The 9893-nt window shown below is 41.2% G+C and overlaps 1 protein-coding gene across 2 annotated transcripts in view; it reads right to left on the bottom strand.

Moving 5' to 3' along the window:
- Positions 1 to 7070: 7070 nt before the first annotated feature.
- pcdh12 (protocadherin 12) overlaps positions 7071 to 9893 on the bottom strand; it is a 16612-nt gene continuing 13789 nt past the window's right edge. For both annotated transcript variants that reach the window (XM_084718503.1, XM_084718504.1), the window contains exons 4-5: positions 7971 to 8135; positions 7071 to 7401 (exon numbers count right to left, since the gene is read on the bottom strand). In XM_084718503.1, the coding sequence (XP_084574629.1) occupies positions 7142 to 7401; positions 7971 to 8135 (425 nt within the window). In that variant the 3' untranslated portion in view covers positions 7071 to 7141. The remainder of the gene's footprint in view (positions 7402 to 7970; positions 8136 to 9893) is intronic.

Below are 9893 nucleotides of genomic sequence, written 5' to 3'. Positions count from 1 at the left end.
TCTCCATTCATGTTTATATGGATATAAAATATATGTATGAAAAATCTGTCTGTCTCATCACATCCACTCCAAACTTAGCAGGTGAGTTGATGACAGTGTTGGGTTACTGAAAGTAATTAGTTACATTTAATAGTTACTTCTCTCAAAAACTAACTGAATTACTTTACTACTTATTACATTTTACAAGTAACTGAATACCTGGAAAAACGTTTAAACTTTGGCTGTAATTCTCTCATGAATGCAAACAGAATCAGAATTTGGACTAAACTGTTCTTTGATTTTTACTCAATTCTGCTTGAAAATATATTTTAAAAGATCAAACTCCTTTTTATTAAACCTGTGACAGGCCAAGTGATTCTTTTTTTTTCCACTCTGTCAGACACATTATTATAATTTATTATTTGGCTTTGTTAAATACTTGTTTCTGATTGGTCAGTTACAACATTCTAATCTCTGTTATTTCTGTATAACAGACTGTTGCTATGAAGAACAGGCCGTTGCTATGGATACTGATTTTTTTGAAAAATATATGTATTTAATTTTTCCAAAATTAAAACAGAAACAATAAGTTGAAGATTTTCATACGCAGACAAACACAACACTTCATTACAGTTTCCTCATTGTCAGACGCTCAGGTGATTTTCAACATATTTAATAAAATGTCCCCATATTTTTTAAAAAACACAAACTTCTGTATTTTCCCTCTGGTGGTATAAGTCATGTTTTCCAAGGCTGAGCAGTTAGACATCCCTTTAAACCAGAGTCCAGCTCTCGGTGCTTCTGTGCTTCCAGAGTTTAACCTGAAGTGAGCATCGAATGGCATTTTTTATTAGCACCTGTCAGTGTTAACGTTGGTGGAGGTGATAGACAGCTGAGGGCAGAAAGGGTAACAAACAGAGAAAATACCCCACACAGTTTATATGACCTCCTCCCAAAATGTTTTTAATTTTGGGGCATCTCAGTGGAATAATGTACCTTCTTCATGAATCTGGATTATTATTATCATAACGATGTAGCATGGACGGAGTTATATATGTACGCAAAATCCATTTAAATTATATCAGCTTAAATCTGGTATTGACTGTTTGTTTCTGTGCATCTTGACAGACTCGTCCAGTCATCTTCAGAGATTTCTGCCTCTAAGTCATGAGACCACGCCAATCTCTCGTTATCGGAAGATCCTTTAGATTCATTTTATACAAAAGGTAACCCTGGCTGCGGCCTTGAAGATGATCGAATATGGCTTTTTCAAGGCCGGACAGAGGAGGTCTACAAGAGGACTGTTTAAATGTGACTTCTTATTTGTAAGTATTTGAAAAAATGTTGCAAATCATTCAAACTGTAGAGTAAATCTTTGTCATCATACAGAACGTTGCTGATCCCTCTCTCAGCCTTAAACCAGGGTCGGCTCTGCCTGGAGAAAACCCACAGGTTCAATCTGACACAGTATTCAGGTGTGCTTCTACCCTGTACACACTCTTATTGTATTCTTGACAAATGGATTATGGGTATTTTTTAACAAGTATAGATTTAAGGAGATGTAGTGGCACGTTCTACTGCGACCCAGAGTACTGCAGCGTTATCTGAGAACCAGTGCATAGCCGCTGTAATCTGGGCTGCACAGTGATACCAGAGGAGGTCTGGAACTTCCTCTTTCACACTTCTGATCAGAGTAATAAGATCATTTTTAAATCCATGCAATTAAAAATCCATATTTTGTGTCAAATTATTGATTTAAAAAAGAACTTAAAAAAAAACATTAATGGGCTCCAACTTGTTGAAAACACTGCAGCATCAGTTCTGACTACAAACTGAAAATATGAGCACATTGATGTTGCCGCGCCTGTGATCCGGTTCAGAGCTGCACCGCTAACCACATGTGACACACTTCACTCTGTAGTACAAAACAAACGCACCCTTCCAATCAGCTGGTCTATGTTATGCCCCGGTCTAACTTGGCCTCCAGAGCTGTTTTCCACAGTTGTTGTGTCAAAGTACAATCTGCAAATCAACATATAATGATAATAAGTGACATCTATGAATTGTCCCGGTCAGGATGAAGGTTCACACCCACCTGGTGTGAACCATCCAATCAGGATGAAGGTTCACACCCACCTGGTGTGAACCTTCATCCTGACTGGATGTTTACAGCAAAAGAAGAAGAAGCTTCATTAAAACTCCATCTCAGCTGAATGTCAAACCTATTTTACAATTTATGTTGGCATCTCTCTCTCTCTCTCTGTGTGTGTGTGTGTGTGTGTGTGTGTGTGTGTGTGTGTGTGTGTATTCTCCTGTTACCTGTCAGCTCCTCGATCCCTCGCCCTGCTTCTACTCACCTCCTGCTCGTCCCTCGTCAGCGTCTCTTCCTGGTCCCGACCTTCCTCCTGCTCACCTGTCGTTGGCTCTGCTGCTTTGTCGGCCTGCTTTCCTGGTTCCAGACACCTCGCCTCATCGACCGTGTCTCCTGCACGCCCCTCTCTGATACCTCTGCCAGTAAACGAACTGAGGTGGTTGGGACTGAGGACGGGGACGTGAGTTCGACCCAGGTTAGGGTGGAAACTTCACAGAAGCCCTCTGTCCCTTTAGTCTATATTATTTGGCATCTTTGTCATTTTTGTTTATATTTTTAAATTGTGCAAAATAAAAAAAACTAGTCTTACATTGGTGACTTTGTCTTTAACTTATTTCATATAAATGTGCGCCGTATAAACTCTGAAGTATTGTTTAATGCTCTATATTTTGGTGTGCAAATATTAATGCTAACAATTTTGTACGTTTCTTGTAGTTTTCACTGAAGTAAGAAGATACACTGACCTAAGGCTGTCACTGTGTGTGTGTGTGGCAGATGGTGTGTAACACACACAGAGCTGCTTTGTGTTCAGGAACAGTTCAGGTTTCCAGCAGATGTTGTCAGAGGTCAAAGGTCTCGGCCGGAGCAGCATTCACCCACTGATGTGAAGAGCGAACACACACACAGACAAATGCACAGTCAGGTTTTCTTGTGCAGAGCGCCCTCTGCTGGAGACAGAAGACATTCATTCAACTATGACATGATGATCTGAACGTAGAACTGACTGATTCAGAAACAGCTGCACAGTGAAAGAAGAATTCAAGTCAAACTCCAAAACACTCCTACATACTTATACAATTAATGTGTTCTGAGTTTGTAACAAACTCACAGGAACATGTGTTATGACCCTGAATCATGAAAAAATGATCCGTTTTCTGTGCTCTGAGCACTGGGGGCGTGTCCACTGGCTCAGTGTCAAACACCACTACGACCTGAAAACCACCTGAAACATGGATGCTTTGTCCAGCAGCTTCATCGGACATGTCCAGGCATGTTTGAGCCACCAGAGCCAGAGGACGGGGACAGGATGGTATCTTGTTTCTTCTGTATTGGGTCATTGGAACTGAAGTGAGCTGCTGGACTGATTTGGACTGAGAGAATCACTGAAGGTATGTCTATAACTGACCATTAGAGAGGGGGGGGGGGTCGTTTGTGTGTCTCTTCGTGGGGCTTATATAGTGTTGGAGGACCATGGCTCTGACACATCACAGACACATGTTCCAGCTCCGCCCAAAAAAATCCTGAACACAGAAAATATGTTCTAACATTTAAAATGTGTTTTTCTTTTTCCTTGTCATGGAGCTTTGCGTTTGTCTCCATGTTGAAGGTGTGCAGGAGACTCTGAGGAGAGCAATTCTCAGCTTTTCATCAGTCTGGACGGTTTTGTTGTAAAACATAAGAGCAGACGTGTGGTGAATGAATTAAACTCTTCATCTGCTCTAACATAAGCTGCAAACATTAGCATGTCTGGCTAACTAACGTTAGCTTACCAGCTGCAGTAACTTTACTTGTTAGATCCACTGCATCATTTGTTCTGTGGAGGTTTGAGGAGGAGGATGTGGGCTGATGAAGAATCAAAGATGCGTCTCTCTCAGGCTCGCTGTCTCCGGTCTAAGCCGGGTTAGCTTAGCTCTTATCCCGGCTCTCTTCCTGTGGTGATCGTGGTCCAGCTGGTCCGGCTCGGTGACCCGTCTCAAGCTTAATGAGTGTATTTCTGTCATCTATCATGTACATATACCTGCTGTATTTCACCATCTGACCAATGTTAGCTGAGATGTAAGCTAGCTTTAGCCTCAGTCTGTTAGCATTAATGTTATATCATGTATACAGCTGTTAGCTAACTTTATATAAACACTTTCACAGGGTTCTTGTTTTAAAACGTGTCAGATGGAAACATTAAAACATCAGCTGGAGACTCTCAGCTGACTCAAAGAGTTAGCATTAGCATTAGCATTAGCTTACATCAGCAGCTACACTTATGAAATCTGCTTGTGAGTCTTTATTTTAGTGACAGAATCCACCGTCGTCAGCTGGAAATGAGAATCTGCTGTTTAACTTCTCTGAGGAATCACAGACCTCATGTTTCAACAGTTATAATTTACATGTAAACTGTATAAATGCAGTGAGAGAATGGAAAGTTTGGCAGTCATAGCAACAGTAACTAATGAGGGCGGGGCTTAGCGAAGGGTTAATATTGTACTTGATTTCATGTGGTGCATCTGCACACGTGGCCACTAGATGGCAGTATTAGAATATAAATGCCAGCCTGTTGAGTTTGGACTGAGGGAAAAGGAAAGACGGTGGTGGACAGTGAATTCCACAGAAACTGTTAAGAAACATCTTTGGTGGAGATAAGAGGTGTTTTTAATGTAATGGTGGAGTAAATTCTACTTGACATGTCTATAATGTCCAAATGTCCAAATGTCCAAAGGAACCCCTAGCAGCAGTTCAGTTCAGACCGGTTTGGTCTGTTGGGAACAAAACTGTCGGATTATTGTTCTGAGGTTCATCAGTCAGTGAACTCGTCCAAACGTTTGATCCCACAGAGGAAGGGAGAGTCGCCATGACACACACACACACACACACACACACACACACACACACACACACCCTTCAGTCAGCAGAGAAGGATTCACACACAGACATGAATAATCAGATTAGATGTTTTTCCAGTGAGGTTTTGAATGAGACACAAAGAAAAAACCAGGTGCTCACAGCTGGAGATCAATAAACTCCAGGTAAATATCAGGTGCTCCTTAAATCAAACTGGTCAGTTTAGAGAAAGAAGGAACCACTCGGTTTAATTCAGGCACAGCTGCACTGAGTCAGTGACGTCATTCAGGTTAAAAATCTGACAAAACACCGACTGGTTTGGACCCAAACTGGGTCTTCTTCAGGACGTGAATGGACAGAGGACTGTTGTGATTCTTTATGTGGACAATTAGTGGACAGGCGGTTGAATCACACCAGCCAATCACATGCTGAATACAGCTCATGCAAACAATCAGTGACCATGTGGCCAAATTTCACCGGAAATCACTGAGCAGACCGACAATAAGTCGACTGTGTGATAAAAACATAAGAAACAAACCATATGAATAATAACAGCAGTATAGAAGAAATAAATCAATAAATAAACCAGTTGGTGTTTTGTCAGATTTTAAAGCTGGATTTGCTCAAATCATTAAAGACTTTTGAAATATTATCCTGAGACGCTGAGGCTTTGACTCATGTTTACATTTCTACACTTGAAATGACGTGAACATGATGAACGTGACAGAAATTCAGTTCAAAATGATACAGACTTTATTGAAAAAGTTACAAAACTAATGAAGGAAAATGTTTCACAAAAGTTTTCTTGATACAAAACATTTTACAAAAGACTATTTACAAAGTGCTGTTCATCTGGACGGTAAAATAAGACAACTACAAATAGTTTGGATCAAAGTGACACCAATAACTTAAAGTCAACTGGAGACACTGATGTAATATTCCACCGTCAGGGTGAGACGGCAGCAGCGCTCCTGTCCTCCCTACACTCACTCTTTCTGTTTAGTCTCGAGGAAAAACAACAAGACGAAGACGTTTCCTTCTGGACGTTGGTCCTGTCTGCCGACAAGAAGACAAAGTTCTTACGTCCATCCAGACGGGATCCGATCCGTCCTGGTTTATGTGACTGAGTTAAAGTTTCACTGTTCCACAAGAGGAACCGGGGGAGGTTCTGGGGGGCGGGGTTAGGGTTAAAAGAAAGAAAAGAAAGTTGTGGCTGAATTGAAATTTACAAGACTGAAGTGTAAGTGAACGCAGCACGAGGTGACGCTCTAACACATAATTTAATGATCTGTTCTGGAAGCATTTTTAGGATAAATTCATTCATTTAAAATTTATAATCAGTTCTTTATTATTGTCCAACTATAATGTAATATTTTAGAAATAAAATGTATAAGTGTGTTTCCAAGCACATACTTCTATATGATCTATTGTTTACAGTTAAAGTGACATGTCACTTTGACACCTTCATCCGTCCCTGAGACGAACACAGACTTCTGACTTCACTTCCTGTTTTCCTTCACACCATTTGTCACTTTTCTTTCGGAGTAAATCTTCTGAAAGTAAATCCGTTTCTCTTCCAGTCTCTTCCATCCGTCCTTCTGTCCTTCTGTCCTTCTGTCCTTCCGTCCTTCCATCCTTCCATCCTTCTGTCCTTCTGTCCTTCCGTCCTTCCGTCCTTCTGTCCTTCTGTCCTTCTGTCCTTCTGTCCTTCTACCACACGATGACTTTGGTTCACTGTTTGTCAAACCTGAACTGAAGCCTGTGATGTTTTCTGAGTTATTGATGCTGTTTGGTTCTGTAGCATCATGTTTAACACATAGTTGTGAGGACGGTGACAGCGAGCGGCGTTGTCCATGATCGCACTGAGACAGCGCGTTCAGCGAAGACTGTTAGTGTTTGTGGCAGATCAGATGCAGCTGATCGTCTCCACATCGTCACATGATGGATTGAACCTGAAGTAAACAGGCTGATGTCACGTAATGCAGCTAAAAAAAAAATCAATCAATAATATTTCAGTCAAACAGCTTTTGTCCCTCCAGGAAGTTGTGACCTGCCAACCCTGCAAACTGGTTTGAACTGGTTTTGCATCTGTTCTTGTAGCTGAGTTTGAGTTTTCTTTCTGAGTCTCACAGTTTCATGAATGAATCCTGGAGGGACTGAATCCTCAAACACACAAACACTTCCTCTCATTTCTTGATCAATCAGCTCTCAGTCTTTTCCAGTGTTCAATGATCAGACTTATTGATAAAGTCCTGAGGGCGGAGCCACACCAGACCTCCTCTCAGAGCTCCCAGAGTTCTTTGCTGTGTTTCCCGCGGCAGCCGTGGCAGCGGCGTCCAGGCCCAGCGAGCGCCGGTACGCCGCGGAGAGGCGGTACAGGACGTCAGGTCGCGGGCCGGGGTGGGCGTCGGCCTTCTGCGTCATCAGCATCTCAAACAGCGTGCTGACCTCAGACAGCAGAGCCCCGCCCAGTGGGCCGTCCGTCTCTGGAGTTTTACCTGAGAAGAAGAAGAGGAGAAAAACAGTTCTACAGGTTCTAACGGGAACATTTGTTGGTTCTCTTTGTCTTCAATGTTAATTAACATTATGTGTTTCAGACTGTTGGTTGGACAAGAGACACAATTTTAATTTGCTTTTACAGTTTTTACAGACTATAGAACAATTAATGAACAATCAGTTGATTAATGAAGTAAATTATTGGCATATTGATCACTAATGAAGTTAAACATCAGTTTCAACCCTAAAATTAACTTCAGTAACATCTAAAGTTCTTCCATACACATTTGTTCCAAATATTTTTAATCAATACACAATCTGGATCAGAAAGACTTTGATGAGTTTTTGTTGTCAGCTGGGTTCATGTGGAAATGAGTTTTTTGTTCTTGCAGCAACAGAAATAAAAGAATCTTAAATATAAACACATTTGTTCCACAGTAAAAGATCTCATCTGAAAAAATATCTGTGATGTTTAATTTGACTAAATTAGTTTCTCTAAAGTCATGAAATGGATTCATTTCTGCCGTGAGATCAGCAGAGTTTCTTTCAGACGCAGCTCTTTGTGTTTTACCGAAGGTGGAGAAGGACGAGGAGTCCAGGCCGTCTCGGGGGAGGACTTCGCTTTCAGAGGACGGAGGTCCGTTGGGGACAAAGATGTTGTCGTGGTAATCAGCGGTGAGCGGCAGAGAGAGTCGAGCCATCCAGGCTGGATCGCTGACCTCCGAGAAGACGTCGTCTACAGAGAGAGACAGAGTCCACATCAGAAGTGTGACGTCCATCGATCACGTCCCAAATCAAACCAAATGTCAATCTTCATTAACTTTTAACTTACAGACATGAATTATTGTCAGTAGAGTTTTCAGGTATTTGTACTTTACCAGCTTTTTTATGTTTCTGACATCTGAACTCAAATATCTGATTTTCTCCTCCTCACATTTTATAAACAGACTCGTTACTTTAGTTTGAATGAATCTGAGGTGAATTATTGATTATTGATTATTGTTATTTTGCATCATTGTGTGTCGCCTTCCAACATCAAGACTGATTTCAACCTAAATGGACAAAACAATAAGACAGAAAAGACGATTGACTGGTGGATCCATCAGAGGACATCAGACAGGACAGACGGGATGAGACGGAGACAGAAAAGACAAAACATTATTACAACATAAACATGTCCTTGAGATGTAGCAAGACGAAAATGACGTAAAAGACGCAACAAGACAAATAGCATAAAAGACATAAAGGACAAAACAACATAGATGATACAAAAACGATATAAAAGCCATGAGAATGTGAGACAGACAGAGAGGGACACTGAGCTTCAGTTGTCTTTGTACAGACAGTCAGAGGACGTCTTCTTACTTCTGTACTCTGAGGACATTTCAGAGCCTGAACTTTTTCACTTTTACTGCAGTAAACAAGTCGAATCAGTACTTCAGTCTGTGTACTTGTACTGCAGGACAGACTGAGTGGACTGTTGTTATTTTTAGGTTGAGTTGAGTCAAAGTTCTTCTCAGGGACGTTTCAGGTGTGACGTCTGAACCTGCAGCAGGTCAACGATGAACGTTTCTCTCAGTCACTGTTTGTCTCTTCATGTTGAATCTGACTGCTTTTAAAAATGTCCTTTTCCAGGTCAGATTGTCTCAAGCTGCTGGATGAGACAGAGACAGGAAGAGAAGGAGGAAAGGACACAGCGGTTTTATCAGGCTGCTGTCAACAGGCTCTTCCTGTCGGCCATGGAGCGCCGCACGCTGCCGGCATACGGCCAAACATCACGTCCACACCGACGGTAAAAACAGCGCGTGTTCCTGCTGGCGGCCGCCCGTCTCACATTCCAGTCGGTGTCAGAGGCGTAAACACCGGGTGTGTCTGAGCAAACACACACAAACTGAGTGTGTGAGTCACAAACAGACACGTCCAACATGATTATACGTCTCATTTCATTTCTCCAACATGTTGCCTGCTGCACAGAGCAGGAAGAAGATCTGAGCTGCTCCTCATCACTTCCTGTTTGTTTCCTGTCGTCTCCTCGCATCAACACATTCCAACTATTTAAGTTTCATCTGATCTAATTTCATTTAGGAACCGTGACGGAGGATTATTGATGATGAGAGAAAACTGGGTCACAACTTTCATCTTAAATGGAATCACTTTTAATAAAGAACAAAAGAGCTGCTTCATATTCTCATTAAAATAATGATAATATTTACACACAGAGGAAGAAAGGAGCACATTTTACTGCAGTACAGATATACAGTCAAAGTACTGATTCAACTACAGGCTCTGAAATCTGCTCAGAGTAGAAAAGAAAAAGTTTCCTTACATCTTTTACATTGTTTTTGTCTTGTTCATTATTATTATTATTATTTTTATTATTATTATTATTATTATTATTATTATTATTATAAAGAAGATAAACAGATTCTCCTGCACAAACATTCTGCTCTCAGCACCTCTAATATCTTCATCATCATCATCATCATCATCATCA

This window comes from Lutjanus erythropterus, chromosome 5, assembly GCF_056507025.1.
Source record: "Lutjanus erythropterus isolate fLutEry1 chromosome 5, fLutEry1.hap2, whole genome shotgun sequence".
NCBI classification, from domain to species: Eukaryota; Metazoa; Chordata; class Actinopteri; order Lutjaniformes; family Lutjanidae; genus Lutjanus; species Lutjanus erythropterus.
This window is presented reverse-complemented; position numbering and strand designations above follow the sequence as displayed.